General features: G+C 40.8%; 2 protein-coding genes across 12 annotated transcripts in view; both read left to right on the top strand.

Moving 5' to 3' along the window:
* Nek10 (NIMA related kinase 10) overlaps positions 1-8,018 on the top strand; it is a 207,813-nt gene extending 199,795 nt beyond the window's left edge. For all 3 annotated transcript variants that reach the window (XM_005317280.5, XM_040289877.2, XM_040289879.2), the window contains one exon: positions 1,891-8,018. In XM_005317280.5, coding sequence (XP_005317337.1) covers positions 1,891-1,939 — 49 coding nt within the window. In that variant the 3' untranslated portion in view covers positions 1,940-8,018. The remainder of the gene's footprint in view (positions 1-1,890) is intronic.
* An 8,741-nt stretch (positions 8,019-16,759) lies between these two features.
* Positions 16,760-23,592, top strand: part of LOC101967419 (uncharacterized) — a 195,679-nt gene continuing 188,846 nt past the window's right edge. For 3 of the 9 annotated variants that reach the window (XR_013434406.1, XR_013434405.1, XM_078038265.1), the window contains exons 1-2: positions 16,763-17,218; positions 17,704-17,791. The gene's annotated coding sequence lies outside the window, so the exon portion shown is untranslated. Of the gene's footprint in view, positions 17,219-17,703; positions 17,792-23,592 lie in introns of all 9 variants that reach the window. The other 6 variants (XM_078038261.1, XM_078038262.1, XM_078038263.1 and 3 more) reach the window with 5 other exon arrangements.

Consider the following 23,592-nt stretch of genomic DNA (forward strand, 5'->3'; position numbering starts at 1 on the left):
AAAGTCTCATGACCAAATATATTTTGGAAGCTTGGAATGTAGAAGTTTCCATTTTTGGAGAATATTGATCCTCATTACTCTATTAAAGACCTGAGGCATCCTATAGGAAAGGCATCTGATGACCTTGTTTGTTTACTCTGGTGTTTTCCTCCTCATTTACATAGAAAACAAGTTGAGAAAAGCTGTGCCAGCTAGGAATGGTTTTACTCCTCCACCAGGGTCTACCCAGATGTGCTGTTCTTCACATTGTCATTGTTATCATCTCAATTGTCATCATCATCATCATCATCATCATCATCATCATCATCAACAACAAAAAAAAAACATTGTTAAATCATCTTGGTTAAGCACCATCCGGAGAGAGCAACATACATAATAACATTTATTATTCAAGTTTGCAATTTAAGCTTATACACAGATCATCCAGCCAATCCCCAAACCGTTAAGCCCCCGTATGGTGATGTGGCACATTTTTCAGCTTAGACTGTAGGGCTTTTATTTAATTAGGGAAAAGAATAGAGAGGTGCTGTTCTCAGACTGCAAGTCTCAGGGTGAAGTCATTATCTGTCTGTTAGCCTATCTTTGGGGAAGACTTCTGGAACTGCTCAAATAAATGAGGGGGAGACTGCTTCAGCAGTTGGTTAGAAAGAATATCTTAGATACAAAATATTGCATTAGGAAAAGACAGTGGTAATAGAAATGGAAGTAGCAGCAAGGACCCCCTGACCAAAATGAGGGATTCCTTATTTCTGGGCTTCTGGATAAGGGCAATGAGGACGGAGTTGAGAGGCAGAAGCAGTGTGAAGAAACTGAAAGAAGGCTCAAACAGGCTTGGCCAGCCTCATAACTGTTTCCAAGACAGGGCCTCTTCCAGATCATTGGCGGGGCTGTAAAAACGATTCATGATATTTTACATTCATAGACATTTAGTTTCCTTACCTTAAGGCTATATCTTAGTGATACCGGCCTTGAAAATCAGAATCAGGTCCTTCTCCCCCCGCCTCCCCGAATATTAAACACCTGAGAAATGCAGAGGCAAGGGTAGAAAGCAAATTTTAAGAGACAGAAATTGGGGAGAGGGGAGACTCTTCCAGAGAAGAGGGGACCCAGAGCTGGTGGTGTTTGTGTGTGGGAGTGGGGATGTATTTCCTCTTTATAGATTCAGGTTTCCTTTCTTCTCTTGCCCCCTCTTCCTCTTATCTTGCCTACACGACCAAAAGGCAGGAAAAGAGCTTCTCAGGGAGTGATTGCTTGTGCTGGCAAGAGGGATCCTTCCCCTCCTCCAGAGGTGGTAGCCACCCACCCACTGATGGGGAAGTGCCATCACCCCATTTCTTTTTCCTTGATAATCAGCGACCTGTCCTTTGCCTCGTTCTCACGAGTAGGCCTCAATTTCACCCTTGTTTGTAAAACTGTGAGTTCTGTGATTGACTAGATGACAAGCCTCTCTTCTTTTTGAATATACTTAGATGCATATTGACATTATGTTTTTTAAATAATGAAATATTGCATTGAGAAATATATACAAGAGAAAAAAATCTACATTGAATCGGCTTGCATTTCTCTATTTCCTCATGACTGATGAACACGTAAAACAGTCATTTGAATGCACACAGCATTCAAATGTATAAGCTACATGGAATTCGAGTTTATTTTTCCACTCTAGAGTATTTTTAATTCCTACTGAATTCACAATTTGAGAAAGACCCTGTTAGCCCTGAGCTTCAGTAAAAGACAGCTTTTTATAAATGTTCCCATCCTGATAATATACTTTTTAAAATTTATTGTGATTTATTCACTTATGTGCCTGAGCCATAGCTTTTGAAACTGAATGTGTGAACTAAAATATTTGTGTTTACAGAGAACTATTTCTATTTGGGAATCTTCTAGGTATCACTCCTATCCATGGGGGACGAAGAATCACCCAACCAAAAGATGAAAATGTTGCACTTTGAATGAACTTGCTTTTCCCAGTAAAGTTCAAGTTCTGGACTTCAGCCACTACAACAAGATGCTGAGGACTGGATTTCGCTAGAGGGTGTGGAAGGGGAGAGACCACAATGCCATGGGGCCAGGAGCATCTTTTTTCTGGAGATCCTGTGTGGGATGTATGACAGCTATAGTTCTTGGGTGGGGGGCTCCATTCCCAGTACATATTATATACAAGATGACAGGGCTGTCAATGTTGCTCCTGGAAGAAAATGCTGCAAAAGTCATCTGTGTGGGGGAACCCCCTGTCACAGAGCTTTCCTCTGAGATGGAAAAAAAAATGGCATATTTTTCAAAGGAACATTTTATACTCAGGATGGCTGAAACTATATTGAAAGGCATCTAGCCTTTCATATATATATAAAATAATTTTAGATAAACAAAACTATAGGACCTAGAATGATATATTGGGTGATTGATTCATGGTATCCTCTAATTTTTTTTAATCTTAAAAGAAATTTAAAATATGTGATTTTTTTTTTAAATCAAAGAATTTGTTTTCTCTTAACCACTTGGGTGCTAGTGGTCTTGAGCCATGACACAGTGTAGACAGTATTTAAAAACCTTGCACAGCACCTGGACATAATGAATATTGTCAGATTTCAGTTAGAGTAATAGAATACATGGATGTATGGTGTGTGCATATGTACATAGATCTAGGGGAGGGAGAGAGGGAGATTTTGATTAGACTAATGATTTGCTGCTAATCAAACTTATAGTGTTTTTAGAGCACTTTGAGGAGTTCATAGAATCTATGAAGCAGATGCAATATTCCTAAGTCCCTTTTACTAAAATTATCTGCATTTTAAATAAATGTTTATTGTTTGATAATCTGAAATGAAAACAAGCTATATAATAAAGACAAATTCCTTCTCTACTCCTTGAAACTGCCCAAAGAAAGAAAAATCAGAATGCCAAACAGTGTCCCATCTCTATGTAGGAAGAATTTATGATGAGAGTTTAATCTTATTGAGCTAAAACTCCTTCTCTGCACCTGGCTTAGAATTTTGTTGTAATGTCAAGAAATCCCATATTGCCAAATCAAATTGCACTTCTACCTACTTAAAGTACAATCCATTTTATATAATTAGTAATCTGGAAGCTGAAATTGTACTTTTTATTTACTTGAGTTCTGTTATCTTTAACTGCACTGATATATTTTTAGTACGATTGAATAGAAATTTAGTTCAATGTATTTGCAGTTGCTGAAACCTAATCTGACCTTTCGGATATGTAAAATCGCCTAATGGAAATCTATACTATTTTTCAATTAGTATGTTTAACAATTAAATTATGTTCAAATGCCTTTTCATCATGCAGCAGTGCCTTTGAAAATTGCCAACAAAATCTTTTTTTGTCAAGCCAAATTAATAACTAAAACACTAATTTTTAAATAGTAGATAAAAATACGGTAACAAAAACTTCCAATTTCAGCTTTCAAACTAATTCCATCCATATGTGAAATTCACATGGAAAACACAAATTTTAATGATTTGCCCAGGCAAATTTTTATTTCTGCTTCAACTTATTGTGACCCTTCATTATCATTATTTTTATCTTTTAATATGTGGGAAGCAAAATATGTTTATTGCTTTTTCTCTCTCTTTTTGGAGGGTATTTCATTTTAAAGGAGGCACAGGCCTAGAGGGGCATAAATTCTAATTTTCACAGAAGCTGTGGGGTCAAAGTTTAAGCAATCAGGTTCTTACTTGAATGGCAATATATGCAAACACAGTTTAGAAAAGAATAGTATTCAGAAATCAGACCTCGGTGAGAGAAACACATGATTCATTTAAGGTGTTTTAAAATGCATACAGTTGACCTTATTGATTAGAAAGGGAGCAATATGTTTCTTTTAGGCCACAGGAATAGCATTTATTATGCTAGAAGCCTGTCAGAGTTAACACAAATAAGCAAATAAATTTCTTTTTCAACAGGGTTTCAGGCTCATCAACCATGCTGATAGATGTACTGTTTTGCTAAAATAATGAATGTGCTCTGTTTGAATTTTCCCTTAAGCTACCACAATGACTGCATTCACATTTTCCCAGTTGCATGACCAGGTCTCTAAGAATATTGGGCACTGGCAAGGGGACCATTTGCACATGGAGCCACATCCTCACGTTCCAACCTTCAGCCAAGAAGCATCTCCCCTCATAATAAAGCAAGAATGGTCATTTCCTTTGATCCACAGAACGGTCTTCTGGTGCAAAGAAGTTGTTACTTGAGCTTACTTAATAGGCTTCATAATCTTTTCTTGATTGCATTTAGTTTTTTTTTTTCCTTCTCATATAATTTTTAATGATTTGTTGTGCAGTGAAATCCCTGTGAATTCATTGAATCTCTCTTAATTCCCAGTGACCAAATACTTGCAGGGGATAGAATTTGAATCAGTCTCTTCAGATAAGTTTTGATACACAAATGCTTCTGTTAATTATGTTTTGATCCACCAGCTCTATCTGATTGTGCTTGAAACCTTAATTTGCTTTTGAAAAGCAAAATGTTCCGTTCTCAGGGAACTGCCTGCAGCAGGATATGTGCTTGCTGGTTTCCAACTTTGTCTTGTTGCACATGTGTAGTCCTTAAATGGAGATCTCAGGAATACTGAGTGACATGGACACTTGGGCCCACTGCCCGTGGATGAATGTCAAGAAACCGGGAGAAATGCTGCTGGTGTGGCACTGGGCAGTGTGCCCAGTGTGGGCATTCTAAAACATAGCCTAATTAAGAAATACTGTTATAAAATATACTCAAATGATATAATTAATTAAGAGTTAAGGTCTTCCAAATAGTACCATTAAATACTATGAAATTTTGATATTCACAAGCAACACAGGACTGGTAGATTATGTACAACTCCTGCAATGCCATCAAATAATTACCACTCATATTTAAGATATGTGAAGACAATCATATTTATTGGTCAGTCAATTCTATCAGTGTTAATATGCATAGCACCCACATTGCTCTTTTTGATTTGCTAAGTTGCAAAATATGTTTATTGCTTTTTCTCTCTCTTTTTGGAGGGTATGTTGGGAGAATGATGAAGAATCAGGCACAGTAAATATGCTGGGTTCCTATAGGAATGCCTTCAGCTTTTGTCTGAAGGCAGGAAAATCTTTTCTAAAGGAACTTTCATTGTTTACCTTTGTTTTCCTGTTTGTGTGTTTGTATGGTGGTGGTATTCACGAGCATCATCGGATCAACTGGACAGGCAACAAACACAAAGCAAACTGGGCTGAAATAGCTTCCCAGCACCCTAGAGATACAGCTTCCAGGGGCTCCTAAGCAAGGAAAGCTTAGGACTTGTCTTCTAGGTAGAATTCTGTCCAAACATGAAATGCTTCCTGTTCAACAACTAAATGTGATAACAAGTGTATTTTGTGTGTACTTTTACGATGTTGTTCTGATTGTATTAATTATCCTGTGATGGGAAGTGAGATCATTTTGGGCAGATTGTTTTTCCAATATTGAAATGTGCTGCTAATGTATTCTTACCCTTGAATGTTGTTTTTCATGTTGATAGGAAGACACAAATGTCTCAGGGAAACAACTTTGTGATGGAGTCATTCTTATGTGGTGTCATTACAGTTAAACTGCACATTGTAAAAAATGACTGTTATGGTTGATCACAGTCCTGCTATGATGTTACTTCAAGGTTTGCCAGAGGGACAGGAAGGATTTTATGATTTTGATGGGGTGACGGATGGATATTGCCAATTTACATGTCCTGCGGGTCCACGGGCCACGGTGGTTGTTAAAAACGAAGATTACACACCCTAAAGTCACAGTAGATGAGGATGTACTAGATGTTTTTTTTTCACTCTACATATGCAGCATTTGACTAATCACATAAAAAATTCTTAAATATGTATCGTTCATTGATTGTATCCTGAAAGTAGATGAACTCCACTGTCATGGAATCTGAATGTGACTCCTCTGAAGAGTGAGAAGCTGCCCCTTTTCTTTATTATTATAATGTGAAGCTTTCTTTGTGTTGTATCCAGCTACTATGTTTAAAATAACAAAAGCATGCTGTAGCAATTATTCAACTGTTTAAATATTGTTATCTGGAGATAGCTTACCTTTGTTTCCCCTGAACAAAGACAGAAGCTTTATCTTTATAGAAAATTGTGGCTAACTTGCCATTTTGACAAACAACAACAGGAAGAAGTCTGGGCGGAGGCTTGAAACTTTGGCAAATATGTGAAGAACTGTTCTGCAAAGTAAGTAAAGACAGGTGTGTCCCAGAAATAACAAACTGAGAGGAAGAAATGCTTTAAGACCACAACACTTTTAAATCAGACTATGAAGGTTACTTATAAAATGATATTCTTAACCCATGATTTAGTTCCTACTTTTCAAGTTCCATTAGAGTCAGGATTCCAAAAAAGAACATAAGGCTTGTGAATGGCTGTTAAGGTTTAGCAAAAACCCCCTTCTCCCTGTTCTCTGTGTTTACTCCATACTCTAGTGAATTGGGAGGAAATGGAGCTGGCGTAGGGTTCCCTGTGTCATAAGAGAACATGTAAAGTGTTTGTTTATTTGAGCACAGCATTACTTTGACACTGAGAGAGGTGAATAAACATTAGGACTCAGAACGAAAATCCCAAGATGTTAAAGATAAAAGATCTTCCAAGGAAATGGGATAAATCTCAAATAAAAACTGTGCTTTGAAAAGAGCAAGTGATTCCACCAGGTCCAGCAATGCCCAGCAAGCCATTCACTGAGAGGAGCAATTGGCAAGGTCAAAGTTAGTTTCTGGGTAGTTCTAGAAACTTGGATGATTCCTGATGCTGGGTCTCCTGGAAACAGCTGACCAGATCCTAGCAAGTTGACCACTTAGAACCATAGCAGAAGCCCCCCCAAGACTCCCCAGGAACATGTTGGTGGAAGGCTTAAGACAGGGTCCTCTGAGGCATTTTAAAGACATCACATACCTCCAAGAAGCAGCTGTTACTGTTTTGAATTGTTTCAGTGCTGGGGATTGAAGCCAGGGCATGGAGCATGCTAAGCACTTGGTCTTCCATCCTCCAGCTCTCCCACCCGCCAAAGTGCAGTCTTATCTGCCTTTAAGTAAATGTGGATCTTCCCTGGGGGCTGTTTTCTTCTCAGTGCTGCAACCATGGCCTCAGGCATATTTTGTCTGACAATGGAAATTTTACAAGAAATATATGTGAAATTTAAATGGACAAATGCAGGCAGATTTGAATATGCTTGCATTAAGGGAGATTAAGAAAGAAACACTGCAAGGTACACCAGTTGATAACTAGTAAACCCGTTGATAATTAGGCCACGGAAAAATGTCATCATTTTACTCTTCCAAACTGGGAAACAAAAACCACATAAAAGAAAAATCTTTTGAGGGCATTTTGCTTACTGACATTTAGTGGATCAAGACTGAATTATACTGCTTCCTGTATTTTGTTGTTCCCAGTGGGCTGTTGGTGAGGATCAAAAAGAATGGAGCCATCCTCTGAGAGGAAGCAAAGCCCCTAATCTCATGTTGCCCAGAGCAGCATCTGTTTTCTGGATGGCCCTGGGTCCAAGACAAAAAGACTTGTCCCTGCAGAATGCAAAGACACTCTCAATGTGCCTTTCTCCACTTTAGTCTCTAAGATGGTATTTTTGTTGTTGTTGTTGTTGCACTAGCACCACCCAGCCAGATCCCTCCTGTCCTGCAAACCTTCAACCCCATTCCCATTTAAGGAACAGACTATTAATTATGCTTCCTACAGGCTACCTGTGTGTTTTCAGATGGTGTGTTTGTAATTCTATAATGGTGTGCATGGGCATGGAAGGCAGGGGTGATATACTCCTCTGCACAGGATTCCTGATCGTATCAAACCTCCCGACTCTCCTACTTGAACATTTGATTTTAACATGACCACAGTTGGAGGCCCTGAAGGGAAAAGAAAGGAAATGTCTCTATATAAGGATGCAAAAGATGCAAGCAAACTTTTATTTTTGCTATTCCTTAAGTATGCTCTGTAAATGCTAAAGAAAATTAAAAATGTATTTTCAAGTTACTGGAAAATAATTCCTCTTTTGTCAAGAGTTTATAGTAAATGCTCCTCTGCTTTCTCTCAATGGCTTCCTCAATCTCTCTTATTATGCTTTTAAGTCTTTTTTTTTTTTTTGGTGGGGGGGAGAGATGGGTAGGGGAATGAGGGCTTGAACCCAGGGGTACTTAACCACTGAGCCACACCTTCAGCCCTTTTTATAGTTTATTTTTGAGATAGGGTCTCGTTAAATTGCTTAGGTTCTGACTAAGTTGTTGAGGCTAGCTTTGAACTTGCAATCCTCGTGCCTCAGCCTCCTGAGCTGCTGGGACTTCAAGGAGGAACCATCATACCCGCTATGTTTTTAAGCCTTTGATTTAAAAAAAAAATCGAATAGGCAATCATATATGCATGTAAACTCTTAACATGTCCCTCAGCTTTAATTGATGGGTTCTGGTAGTAATTATCTATTGCTAAAAATGTTCCATAACAAAGCACCTCAAAACTTAGTGGCAAAGTGACAACACTTACTATTTATAGTCTGTGGGTTGTCTGGCTATTCTGCCCATCTGATTTTGGCTTTGCTGATACCTGGTAGGATCCCTTGTGTGTCTGTGGTCAGCTTGCAGGATGGCTGGAGTCTGATGGATCTAAAATGGAGCCAGAGCTGACAAATGTCTCTCACATCTCCCCTCCTCCCAACATTCCTCACATCCCTCCAGCAACCTACCCCAGATGTGTTTTTGTGGCAGTTTCAAGAGTTGAAAAGAGAATGCAGAACTACTCTGTCAAGCCATGGCTTGGGTTCCTAGTTCTCCCCATTCCCATTGACCAGAGTAAATCACATGGTGAAACCCAACTTTAGTGTGGGAAGATGTAACAGGTTTTTATTCTTAGGTAAAAAATTGCTAAAAAACTGAGCAGTTGGAAACAACCCACATTATCATGATTTCTGTTAAGTTAGGAGTTGAGCAGTTGGGTTAGTCCCCTGCTCAGGGCCTCACAGGCTGCAATCAAAATGTTGGCAGGAGCCGGGGTCTCATCTCAACTTGGATTTGACTTCTGAGGTTAGTTCCTGTGTCTGTGTAAGGCCCTGGGGGGGGGGGGGACAGGAAATGTCAGGAGGTTGAAGGCCTGCTGCTCAGTGTAGATAATGAATGATGAGGGCCAGGTTGCTAACAGCCAGCCTCTGGGATTGCACTTCTCAGCTCAACTCCAGCTCAACAGGTTGCTAAGGCTTCTGCCTCCGGATCAATTGCCCCCTGTGGGGCTCCTTCCTGGCCTTAGGCACGTACAGGGAGAAGAAAGAGAAGGTGAGGGATTCAGGAAGTCTATAAAAGAGCAAGACACATCCCCTCCCTTGGGCACACAGCTCTGGGTCCCACTTCTCTTTCTTAAATAAAACTTGCTCTGGTGTTTAATCTTCAACACTGGGGAAATGAGAGCAAGAACCTGATCTAAGGCCAGTATCAGTTTGTAGGACGGAGATCCTCTTCCTCTGCTGTCTGGCCCTGTCCATAGGAAATTCATACGGAGGCAGCTCACTGCTTCAAGGCCTATAGAGCAGTCTCTTTCTCTCCAGTCTGCTAAGATACAGTCTTACAATGGAATCCAGTGAGTGACAGCCGTCATCCGTCATCCTTGCCATATTCTAATGGTTATAAGCAAGTCTCTCCCAACACTAGGCCTAAGATGTTACGCAAGGGCCTGGGTCATTAAGATCACCTTAGGATGTGTCTGCCTCAGAGTGCAATAGCAAAGGACACAGATACAAGTAGACTTGAAAAATGGAAATACCAACTATAATATCACATTACCACAGCCCTGATGGAGGACTCTGCCCACGGTGCTCCGGTGGAGAAGGAATTGTGCAAGGGAGTCTCCTGTGGGTGACCTCATGTGGCAGGACCTGAATGCCAGAACATTTCTAGTTTCCTTACCAGGATTCTGTCAGATGTTTCCAGCAGCCTGTTTGAAAACCAAATCCAGCCCAGCAAATAGACAAAGCTCAGTCGCTGGCATGAGAAGCAGGAACGGAAGTGATTCTTCTTTTAGAAGCCAGAGGAGCTTTTGGTCGCACCATAGTAAACATCTTTCATGTCTTTAAAACTCAGGTGGTGCAATCCGCTATTCTTATTTTAGCTGCTTATCAAATGGGAACAAATTGACTGCTCTCAGTAATTATGTTTCTATGTCAGAAAACAAGAATTAAATGAATTATAGAGTATAGATTGATGATAGCTACCAGCCACAATCTTAAAAAAAAATATATAGATATCTCATAAGCAATAAATAAAGGAAGATGCCTCCCAAATTTAAAGATTCTATCCCTCTTAAGATTGAGCATGTAATTTCATATTCATTTTGCTTTTTATATGATGATACCTCTATAATGCAAATTTAATTTGTTGTCACACTATAAAGACTAAAATGTCATGAATTCATTTTGTGCATACACCAGTTTTCTCTCTAGAGCCATGCAACGTGGCTACAGACTATTTAGTCACCTTCGGGATGTGCAAAAAGTTGTTACATAACCCAGATATGTAACGGCCTATCTTCCAGGATAGGAAGAAATGTCCCCCACTCCACTGGCATTTGGAGAGAATTTTCATGAGAATATGGGAATTAATCTGGTGAGTTGTTCAAAATTCAAGGGGCAAATAACTTAAAGCCTAGAATTATCCTAAATTTATTCCTACATAGTATAATAAGTAAAAATAATTAAGAGTTTGGGCCAGTGGTTTCTAGACTTGGATTCAAACGCCAGCTCCCTGATTTTCTACTTGTTGAACCTCAGACCAAGGTTTTCATCTTGGCTTAGCTTTCACATTTGTGTCATGAACATCATAGTAGGTTTCACTTTAAAAGACTATGATGGGTCTGGTTTGATGGAAGAATTAAACACTGCAGTAAAGTTGAGTTCAGTTCAATGTCAGCCTATAGCAGACTGTGCCCAGGGCTCCATCGGGTCTCCCAGATCCTTTGATTACCTCTCTGCACTGGCATCTGATTGTACTTTCTCTCCCAACACTAGGCATCGGTCTATTTGATGGGCATGGTCCTCAGGTTGCTGGAACTCTCTTTGAATGCTGTCATCAATAATACATGGAAATGTCTGTCACAGAGGCAGCCCTTAACCAGGATCAGGTACACGGGAACAAATGCTCCAGCACTCTCATCCCTAATTGGGATAGCTAGGAGCTGTGTCCTTCCATGCCTCAGTTCCCCTGCATCCCTGAGTCGGTCCTCATTCATGGGACTGTGCTTGTAAGGCATCCTACCTGGCCTGCCTCCCTCCCTATCCCTATATTCTCATTGGCTTATCAGTTTTTCTGGCAACACTGCCTAAAAAAAAAAAAAAAAAAAAAAACCATCCTGGAACACACTTCCAGGGAACCCTCCTGAGGCACTAACAGAACATACATGGCCAAATCAATATGAGATTAAAATGTCCGTGACAAGGAGTGCCATCTTTTAATGATACACCACCCAAGCGGATGATTCATTGATTGGGACCACTGTGCTGCATCCTGATATGGCATCCCCAACAAGCAGGACTGAAAACAGGCACGATGATATGTTCATTGGGAGCACACCCTTGGCATGGGGTGTGCCGTCAGTGGAGTGGCAGAGACAAGCTACTAGCATAAAGACAGGAAAAATTTCTACTCTCAGCTTGGGAGAGACCTCCCTGCTATCTGGGATGGAGACAAAGGCGGGTCACTCTTACTTTGTCCCCAAAGAGAGGGAATGGTTTCCTCATATGTCCTTGACCAGTTCTCCCATGAGAGAGTATGTCTCTTTCAAATAACTTCAGGTAAAGTAATAAGCATTTGGGCCCTGCTAATTTACTTTAAAAATGCTTTTGAATTATGTTTATTAATCCCACTGTGAACTTTTTCAGGTGATCGTATCATAGGCCTTTCCAGGAAATGAATTCTCATGACAAACTTTCAGTGTGAAGTGCATAACAAATGACTATTAATCCTATTCACATGCTTATCAGCATCTTTGGTCAGTTATGCTTTAGGAACTATTTTCATTGGAAATATTTTTCATCACAACTATCTCACTTTCTTTCTCTCATTCCCTGCCTGGTTCGGCCTTATCAGTAGGGCCATTAGTGTCCTATCAGTGTTCCACTTTGGAAAGAGGATTCTAAAGTCAGTAGTGCAGAAGGACAGGGACTGGTGGTATTATGGGTTGGACCTTAAGTGTCCCCCCAGGAGCTTGTGTGTTGAAGGCTTGGTCCCCAGTGTAGCAATGTTAGGGTAGGGGCTTTGGGAAGTGATTGGATCACAAAGGTTCTGACCCTCCCATTATGCTATAAAACTAGGAGGTGGAGCCCAGTTGGAGAAAACAGGTCACTCGGGGCTTGCCTTTGGAGGGGATATTTTGTCCCCAGCCCCTTCCTCTTTTCCCCGCCCTCTCTCTCTCTACTTCCTAACTGCCACAAGGTGAGCAGTTCTGCTCTGCCCCATGGTCCCCACCATGATGCTCTGTCTTACCCCAGCCTCAGAAACAATGGAGCCAATTGACCAGGCACTGAAACCTCTGAAACCACACAAGCCAAAATAAATCTGTCCTCCTTTAGGTTTATTTTCTCAGGTATTTTGTCACAGTGGCAGAAAGCTGATTAATACAGTTGGTATCAATCTGCTTGCTCCTAAGGTGCCATGAGTCAGGGGGAACAGGTCTCATTCCAAGCCATGTTTTTGCTCCTAACATGAATCAATGGAATTACCACTCGAAACTCTTGGCTCCTTCTACTCTGTCTACTTGTCCTCTGCCTGCCCTGTGTAATGCAACACACACACACTCACACAGACACACACACACACACACACACACACACACACACACTTCACTTTTCTAGGGAGATGAATAAAATCTTCCCAATCCCTTTCCTACTGGTTACAATTTTCATTGCTCAGTGAGTTAGACTGAAGCTTTATTTTGGCCACAGTTACAAATACTTACTCAATTCTTTCATTTCTTTCTCCTTTTTATAAAATTCTAGAATTTGGCATGCTTGTTCGTATGTTCTCTTTGACCAACTCTGAGTCTAATAGAAAAAGCATCTTATCTATATGACACAGTCACCTTGAGAATCAATACTTTTTATGTTACTTAATATGAAAGCTTGTTTCCCTCCTTTATCCTGTTGGCTCCATAACACAGCCTCCAGCGTATTTATAGGACAATAGTTTTATTTTTTTCCCCTGAGAAACAACAGAGGTGAGTTGCTAGCTTTGAAACAAAGATCTGACCTCATTTTTAACTAGTGTTTCTCCTTTAAGAGCTTCAAAGAGATATCTGGGTTTAAAAACAAACACACACAGGAGGTAGACAAATATTATTTGAATCAGGAGGCCTCTTGTTTACTTAAAGGTTAATCAGATAGATTTAAGGAAGTTCCAGATCTATAGGGAACAGCAGGCTCATGAGGATAACTTGCAGAATTCTCACCTGAGAATCAGCCTCCTTGCTTTCCACAGGGGAGGGAGAGGTGTGTGGAATGGCTGCCCTGGCAGGTACTACGCAAGGCACTTTCCATAAGTCACACCACAGCAGCCACTGTGAGAGGTGATAACTAACACTGTTGTAGAGGTGAAAAAACAGGACCAGAGGCACTGAACAGCAGATATTAGCTAGTGGTAAAAAAATCCAAAAATGTCAGCATGAAGAAAGCCTAGATTCTGCATGGCACCAATACCCATGATTTTTTACTCCCATGGGGCAAAACTATTTGCTTACATTATAGAGATAAGACAACTAAAATTATGATATAAAAATCCTCTTATTTTTAAATTGCCTATGGTATCATCTTGCACATAAATCTTAGCAGCCATTTTTTAAAATATATTACTGATGATAACTTAAATAGTGGTAGGCGAAAAAATGTTCTGTTCATTCTTTTCAAAGCACACTAACATTTCAGTAACTTCTGGAGCCTCAGTCTCCCCAGAATACTCAAAACCCAGCCCATTTTAAAAATGTTTTCTTTAGGATACAAATTAACATAAAGTGCTTTGATAAAATCTCAAACATGCAGTGAGAGGTCAAGTAATATTTCTAACTAGATAGTTTAAGGACCATTCGGGTAGCTTGATTCTAAAAGTAAAATGGACTTCTCCAAAAGGTTGTCGGATTGAATGAAGTATTTCCATTCAGAGACAAAGTGAACGCAATATACTGGCTGTGTGACCTAAGGTGAGTGACTCAATCACTCTGAACCTCAGTTTTTGAGATAACAGTGCTTTTCTCATTGTATTATCATAAAGATTAAAGGTGGTAATGAATGCTTGAGAAATCAATAGTTCAACGTGAGGACGAGGAGGAAGCAGTAAGCAAAGAGAAATGATTAGTTTTAACCCCTAATTTCCCAAAGGAGAAAGGGGTGTCCTTGATGACTTGCTGGAGTCTGGGTTTCCTCATTTTTTGAAATGGTCCAGCTGCCATTTCCTCCTTTGTTGAGAATGTCCAACTGTGACGACGACTGCTCAGGTGCAAGAGGATTGCTGGTACCCAGCCTCTCTTCAACTCTTAGTTGCAAGTGATAAAATACTAAATAGTTCAAAAAGCAAAGGGGAATTTTTTAAGCCCACATAATTAACATGTTCAGGGGAGGATAGGTTTGAAGCATTGCCAACTTCAGGGGCTCAGAAAGTACCAGCTGAAGCCCCACTCCTCCCTGTCTCTCTCTGTCTCTGTCTCATGGACCACCTTGGTTGATGGACTTATCATTCAGGCTGGGAGAAGAGGCTGATTGGGTTGGACATGGGTCACATGCCCAACTCTAAGCCAGTCACCAGGGCCAGGGACCAGAGATGCCCTTCCTGGAGCCCAAAGTAGAGGAGATCACAGAACATCATGTTTTGAGAGTGGGAAAAAGCAACTGTCCAAGGATGACAGTGGGGGAAATGATGAATTTAAGAGTAACCAGGAGCTGGGTTTTGGGCAGACGTACAGGAGACGCTTATGAACTTGGCTTAGTCTTATAAGGAAGCACTTGTATCTGACCATTGGCAAGGATTCCTGACTAAATTATTCCTGCCTTGTTATTCCATCACTTCGGTTTGCTTAGAAATGCTTAGATCAACCATCCCTTTAGCAGGGAACAAACATAATGAGAGCAAGTCAAGGCGACTGGGAGACAATTGTCGACAGAGCTCTTGTGTTTCCTTTGTCAGAGAGCCGACTGGATAAGGGTGGACCAAGCAGCTATACACCAAATAAGTTGTAAGAATGGATACATTCTTCCCTGTGGTTGGTCCCCAGCTTTTCTGCATGAATACTTGTTAATCCATTCCTTCAGAGTCTACAACACTCAGCTCTCACGGGGACATTCTAGTTTTTGTGCAGAGACACTATTCTTTTTTATTTTATTTTTTTTCCTATTGAGGAGCACATCCAGGGGCACTAAACCACTGAGCCACATCCCAGCCCTTTTTTTGTATTTTATTTAGAGACAGAGTCACTGAGTTACTTAGAGCCTCACTAAGTTGCTGAGATTGGCTTTGAACTCTTGATCCTCTTGCCTCAGCCTCCCAAGCCACTGGGATTATAGGCGTGCACCACACACAAGGCGAGAGAGATGCTATTCTTGTTTCTCTTCACTAATCCCCTTCATTGGAGCCAGAGCATAACCCAGATTCAGAATTTCTCCCAAATTCTGCCCTTCAGTCTGTACCATTGATTGTTCACTTACAGGTTGAGGCCCCCAAGCCTTGAACCTGTCCTTACTAGGGCAGCCAGTGTATGACTGACAAGTTTAGAGCCAAGTGAAAACTCTTCCCCATATGCAACTGTTGGGATCAGCTTTACTCCTGCTGGCCCAGATCAGAAGTGTCAGCCTGAGCCCTTGACACGCATGCGGCTCCCTCCGTCAGCCCTCCATCTCACCTTTCAGGTGTTTTTAGCCTGACTCCCAGGCCCTGGGTTGACCATTGGCTCCCATTTGATTGAATCCTAAACAAACTTACCTCCTGGTAGCGAAATCACAGACCGTACTCTCCATTCCCCCTTGGATAATGGTTCACTCACATCATGTTTGCAATGTGAAATTTGTCCCCTCTCAGTCCCCAGAGGGCCACCTTTCCTAGTCACTGCTCTAATTCTGTCTGAATTTGTATCTCCAGCTTGTCAATGTGTGGCGGTAGGTTAGGTACTGAGCCTGCTTCCATGAGTATGGCTTTGGGGGAAGTGGTCCAGCTGGGGTGGGGATTTTGATGCAAACACAGCAAAGTGGGACTGTCCTGTCTGGGATCCTCTAGTGAGCCAACAGCATTCGCTCCCTCCTTTATTTATTCATACAACAAATGTTCATCACACAGTCCAGTGCTTCTGAAAGTTTAGCATGCATACTGATTACCTGTGGCTCTCATTAAGATGCAGGATCCAATTCAGTAGGGCTGGGATGGGGCCTGAGATTCTGCTTTTTTAACAAGCATCCTTTGCCGAGCGTGCTGATGTTTTATAAACTAGACTTTGAGTAGCAAGGAACATAGGAACTCAAAAAAATATTTATTGAATGGTAAAGGAATGAAAAAATGTAGCAAAGTTTTGAATGAAAGTTTCAGTTTAGATGAGTCAAACTCTTTAGCCTTTGGCAGATGAGTCTTCCCAATTATCTATGTGTTGGCCTTTGACTCATATCCCTGGTTTCTTGCTAAGGAAATCAGAGCCAACTTCAGGCTAATATTTCAACTGTTTGACTTTTTAAGCCTGTTCTTTCTGAACCATAACCAAATTTTGCAATACTTCTTGTATAAACACTGCTTTGTGTTCTCTCTCTCTCTCTCTCTCTCTCTCTCTCTCTCTCTCTCACACACACACACACACACACACACACACACACAATGCCCACTTACTGGCATATTTGGTATATCAAATAACCTGGATTCCCCAACTCTACTAGAAAATGAGATTTTTATGGCATTTCATGTCCATCTAGATGCACCATAACCCCACAGAAACTCAAAAACAGGTGGAAAAAGGAAAGTACTAGAATATCCCACCGGAGACAAGGTCTCTCCCCTGACAGCTCCTGAATTTTCTTCCCTCTTGCAGTTCTGGCTGAATCTCTTGGCCAACATGGATTTCTTAGCTGGACAATGACAGTGCTCTTTTGTACCCTAGACAGCTCCCCTTTCAGCTCACAGAGCATTGTGTGGTAGGATCTGCTCTCTGAAGAAGGAACACACGCACCACACCAATAAAAGGTAAGCTTTTTCACAGAGGTGGGCTGGGAGCCCGTTTTCTGTTGATAATAGGAATCTTGCCTCGTGGAGAGCTCATTAGAAGGGCCAAGAGGCCCAAAGAAGAGGTTGGAATCGGGAGAGGGGAATAATGATGTGTGGTGAAAATGTTAGGGCTGTCACTCCTATTTCAGAGCTCAGGCTGGCCACCTAATGAACACCTTGCCCTTCACTGAAACTCCCTGGGAACGATGCAATCGCTTGCCTTCTGACCCAGCACCTGCCTTTGCTGTATTCCCATCTTAGACCACAGACATCAGAGCCCCTGCTACAGTGCAGTCCCGAATGTCCCTCAAAGGTCCACGTGTTGAAGGCAAGGTCGTGGAACTTTAAGAGGTGGGGCTTAGTTAGAGGAATTAGGTCACTGGGGGCGTGTCCGTGAAGAGGATATCAAATTCCTGGCTCATCCCTCCCTCTCTTTCTCTCTCCCTTTCACTCTTCTTCTCCAGCAGCTCTAAGGTATGTGGCTCTTCTCCATCATATGCTCTTGCCATGATGTTCTGCCTGTCGCAGTTGGACCAAGAGACCTCCGAAACTGTGAGCGAATTTATATAACTTTTTTTTTAAAGGTTATTTTCCTCGGGTGTTTTGTTACAACAATGGAAAGCTAACAGAAATTATGGAGACCTTTGGTTTCTCAGATATGTTGATCAGGACACACGTTTTTGAAAGTAGAATTAAATGGAAGGGAACATTACAAAAAGCATCTTTAGCCTTGTTCCTATATGCAACCCCACCATAAATTATATAAATTAAATTTCATCTCTGTGGATTGAACTATTTCCAACTTAAATATCAGGTGAAAAAATATAGTTGCCATTCAGCTGGCATACCATTTCAATTTAAACCACCATAAACTTAAGCTCAGGGGAGGTTGCAAATGGAAAAAGCCAGGTCCCATGGCTGCAGCTAGCAGGCTTTAGGCAACAAACCAAGGATACTCAACAACTTTCTGAATAGGCAGCAGCTGGCTACAGAGTTTCAATGTCCCTTTAACCGGTCCAGCTTTAATAGGCATCCCAGGGCAGACTCTGCTCCCTGCAAGAGACTGATGTCCCCATGATGTAGAGTCACCCCATCATGGACTTTTATTGCAGGAAGTTCTCAGAGGGAAGCCTTCTAAAACTCCACTCTGCAGGAGCACAAACTTGTCCCAGGTTACATGATTTCAAACTTTAGAAGAACACAGGCTGGGGGGAAGTGCTCAGGTTGAGTTTGGAAGGAAATACTGGAAAAATCATACTGAACTGGCAATGGTTTGGGCTGGGATTGTTTCTTGAAAGCATTTTGGCATTTCACAATAGTTGGTAACCATGCAGCATGTTCTGATTTGGATAACAGTGTCTAAAAACTAGAAGATTCTAAGAATACCATCATTATCTACCCATCATAAAACAATTCCTCTCTAGAATGCAAACTTTTTAATGATAATGCACCTATTTCTGTTTTTTTATTTCCCTTCTTCAGGAGGAAAAAGAGTATACAAATATAAACAAAGAAGGAAAACATTTACAGTCTTCCTATTCAGAACTGATTCTAGGCTTATATATTCTTATGCTTCTTTAAAGATACATGCTTTCTAACCTGATTTTTTCCCCCAGCTTATCCACACAATGTGGACATCTTTACATGTCTTGATGAACACAAGGTTTCCACAAACTGGCCAAAGGCCAAATCGTGCCCAATCTGTTTTGGAAAATAAAGTTTTATTTGAATGCAGCCTGGCCCCTTCATTCATGTATTGCCTTTGGCTGTTTTTGAATTACAACGGCAAAGCTGAATTGCTGTAACAGAGACAACCTGACCCCTGAAGCAAAAATGTTTACTATTTTTGACATTTAGAGAGTTTTCTGGGATGTAATAGGCACCATCATGTTTATCATTCGAGCAACATTTAATTGCAGCATATCATATCATTATTTATTGTCAGTGCCTTCTGAGGGACATTTAAGATGCTGTCTGTGTAAAACTACATTTACATTTTTTTCCCCATTACAAGAAAAACTGACTTGAACATCCTTATCTTTGATTAGATCTTTACATTTCTTTAGAAAAACAGTCCAAGGATTAGAATTTACTGGGGCTAAGGGATTTATTTCCACCCTTTTTTTTTTCCTAAAGAGATTTTGGTAACCATTGCTATATTTTCCCTCATCTCATTATACTAAGAGCTGAAGCAGAAGGCTTGCTCCTCCCATAGTTTCTCTTACTTATTATCTGCAAAGCTCTACTTCGACAGCAGGAGAATTCAAAACCATGGAGGCCACCTTCTAGAACATGGCAGTGGGGCATTACTGAGCTCCAAATCGGTAGCCTTGGCAGTTGCCAGACACAGAGACTGAGAGGTGTTCTATGCCCCCATAATTTTGTCCTGTGGTTCAGTTTACACCATAGTCTTCATAAAAGAACTTTATTTAAATTGCCAGTTTGTAGTTGGGTACAGTGGCGCACCCCTGTTAATCCCAGTGGCTCAAAAGGATTGAGAGTTCAAAGCCGGCCTCAGCAAAAGTGAGGTGCTAAGCAACTCAGTGAGACCCTGTCTCTAAATAAAATACAAAATAGGGCTGGGGATGTGGCTCAGTGACCGAATACCCCTGAGTTCAATCCCCAGTACCCAAAACAAACAAACAAACAAACAAACAAACCCCACCAGCTTGTGGAGGCAGTTAAGAGATGATCAGTGTGGTTTGATTGGGTGGTTGGTGTTACATATTTAATGAGTTTGTTATACCAGTGGTGAATCATTAGTGGCATTAGAGGTAGCCTTTTAGAGTTTAAAGGCTACCACTTCAGATACCTCTTCTGGGGTGATGAAGGCCATAATGAGTGGAGTCTCACATGTTGTGTTCTATCTTAGGTCCCTTTTTAGTCAGGATTTGAAGCGGTCTGCTCTGTTTCTGCCTAGCATTGAATCCAAGCCCTAAGTTCCTCAGAACCTCATTTATAATCTAATGTATGTGGGGCATTTAAAGTAACTTCCATCTCTTCCCATGATGCAGAGAAGAAGGCTAAAATATAAAGCCTAAATGAGTGAGAACATCTCTCTCATCTCTTCATTTCTCAACTGGATCCTAAAAACATGTGGAGAAGTATACACTGTACACACACACACACACACACACACACACACACACACACACACACATCCCTACCCAACGTTGTTAATTTTGAAGGTCTTACTTGAAAAGATTATTTGATTTTATATGTGATTTTGGTTTTCTTTTCTGTGAGTAGGATAACCTTGTGCAACATTTAATCTTGGAGTGACCAGCTCCACTGTTCTTTTCTGTATCAATAGAAATAATGGATTCTCAACCATTTAAGGGCTACTATTAGAACTTGCAGAATTTATTCAAAGGACTGCAACATAAATGACCAAAATACCCGTACATGCAATAATATGAATGAATGTAAAAAGCATTGTGCTAAGTGAAAAAATCCAGGTGAAAAATGAGCCTATGCCACCATGAGTCCATTTATAGAGAATTCTAAAATAGTGATAGGAAACAGATCACTGGTTTTGTGAGAGGACACGAATGGAGTGTGATTGCAAAGGGGCAGGAGGTGAGTTTTTAGGTGGATATCTTGTATGTTTAGATTTATGGTAGTGATAATACAAATGTATGTGTTTGTAAAAACATGATGAATTGTACTCTTCAAATAGGTGGTTTTGTTTTGTGTAAGTTATACCTTAATAAAGTTTTTTTTATATACCACATCAGATACATGGAGATTAAAAAAAAGAGTATCGATTGACTTATGAGTGTTTGCTTGGAATATTTGAGTGGGCTATGGTGCCACTGGACATGAAAAAATATCACAGGAGAGGAGAGAATACGGAAGGTGATCAAGAGGTATACGAGAACAATTTTGGGGATATTCAATGGAAAGTTGTTCAAGTGGAGGGTCAAGCTTTGAGCTGGTTATTAGGAGTTTGGAATTGTTGGTGTGTTGGTGAGGGAAGAAACTGGTAACTTGCATGGACTTGTTCAGTGAGATTGGAGAAATAGAGAAGCAAGAGACAAGGACCCATTTTGGGGAATAGGTGTGCTAAAATTGCAAGTCTAAATTTTAGATCACTGCGCTCACAGTGTGACCCATGGAACAGCAGTAATGGCACCACCTGAGTTGGTTAGAAATACAGAATTTGGGACCTTACTCCAAATCTATGGCATCAGAATGAAAATGCATTTTAAGATAATTAAAAAAAAAATTCTAGGGCATTTTAAATTTTTAAAAATGCTGCTTTAGATCAACTAAGTCCTATCTTCTACCAATTTCTAGAGGTGGGTGGTGGGTGGAGAAGGGCTGCTATAAAACCAAGGATTGCATCATGATATCAAAATTGTTTTTCATTTTTAGTTAAAAATACTAAGAGAACTCAGAGATGTAATTTCCATGTTCTCTGTTTATTCGACAGGAGGCAGTTACTCCTGGGAAGCTGTAAAGTTTTATTTAGACTGGAGAGAATTTTTTTTTTAACCACATACAGAGAGACAAGTCTTATTTCATTAGAAACCGTGTGAGAGTTATTTCATTTCTTGCTTTTGTATATATATATAAAACCTCTTTATTTGCCCAAAGTACAAAAATACTCCTCATCAAAATCTGCAGACAAACAGTCTGTTAAGAATGTTGAGTTCTGAGGAGCTGAGAGTGCATTATAGCACCTGTTGCTGGATTGACCAGAGGTTGTTTCTGCAAATGCAGTTGTTGGCCTGAGTCCATTTCCAGGAAAGACAGAGAGGTAAGCAGACAGGAAAGTTATGAAGGTAACTCCGTGTCTGACCTTCACTATTGCTGGGCCTTGAGATGGGAGCTAGCCTAGAGCATTTGGCCTATTGGCTTGCTGGTTGAGATGTAAGAGTTTGTTGGTGAATCAGCACTAAGATGTAAGTATAGCTCAATGGTGGGGCACAACCTTAACATATGAGGCCCTGAATTCAATCTCCAGAAACAAAAAAAATAAAATGGGGAAGCTGAAAAAGAGACTGTGGTGTATTGTTAAGTGCCTGGGCTTTGGCAATTGGCAGACCTGAATTAATCCCCGATCTGCCTGGTATTTGCTTTGTTTCCCACCTTTCTAGACCCAATTCTTTTTTTTTTTTTTATCACTAAAATGGGTTGTTAGGAAAATTGCAATAAATTGGAAATCTTTATGTCAACTTGAAGTGACCTACCAGTGTCTGTCATTATCATGGTGACTGTCATTGTAGAGCATTATGTAGGTTATCATGAGGCGGCTTCATGGGAAACAGGAAGAGGCTGCAATTCATGTTCACTTCTCCCAGCATCTCCTCCTCTTATTCCCCACTCATATTCAGGGCCACTGTGAGTGCATCCTCCTCAGAGGCTCCATCATATGGTGCTTTCTGTGAGTGGCCCCTCTTGGGGCGTGCAGTGCCTCACCTGGGTGACCATGTACCGCTTACTCTGCACACATTCCCTTTTGACCATGATATCATGTTCTGGATTTGGGTTCCAGGGTCCTATTGCTTTTTCTTCCCTCCATTCTATAAACATTAATCTACATTTGTAATCTGGTATTTCTTATTGTGCAGGGGACTCACTACATTTTGCCTAGAGAAGGGAGGAGAAAAGTATCTGGGAGTTCTCAAGCTTGGCCTTGTTTCCATGGGAAACATTTTCCTCCCCAACATTCATCCTAAGAGCAAGTTGAGCCTATGGGTGACTTCCTAAGACTCCCAATTTGGAGGGATGTTCTGAATCATGGGGTCCTGCTTGTTGCTTGCAGTTCCCTCACCTCATTGCTTTGGGTTCTATCATGTGACTTTGGCCAATGGACATTCATTGGATATGTTGCAAGCAGTGGTTTTGTATGTATTTGTGTGAAGGAACTGTCCTTTGCCCTTTTAACATTTCCTTGTGTATGTGTGTGTGGGGGGGGGACACACCCTGACTACCCTGCTGGCCCACGAGGAAAGAGGGAGACAGGAGGAATTCTGGTTTAATCTGCAGCTTGAAGGAGGTTTAACCAAAGCCCAGCCTAAGATAGTTGGATCTCAGTTTAACTACAGCCATATAAGTGAAAATATTATTGTTGTTTTAAGCCACTGAATAGTGGGGTGGTGTTAAACACACCCCATTATCAACAATTACCTCTTTTTACAATATGGTGATCCTTCACCAACTCAGATACCATGTTTCCCTTCACATCCAGCACCGATCCTATGGTTCATTACTATAATTGCTACCCTGATTCATGCTCAGCATTATTACTTGGCAAACCTCTATCTTAATTACATCAAGCTGTCACTCAATCCCATACTTGCACCAATGGAGCTGAACCTGGTCAGAGAAAAGCACACCACCACACT

The sequence above is a fragment of the Ictidomys tridecemlineatus genome, chromosome 2, assembly GCF_052094955.1.
Source record: "Ictidomys tridecemlineatus isolate mIctTri1 chromosome 2, mIctTri1.hap1, whole genome shotgun sequence".
Classification (NCBI taxonomy): domain Eukaryota; kingdom Metazoa; phylum Chordata; class Mammalia; order Rodentia; family Sciuridae; genus Ictidomys; species Ictidomys tridecemlineatus.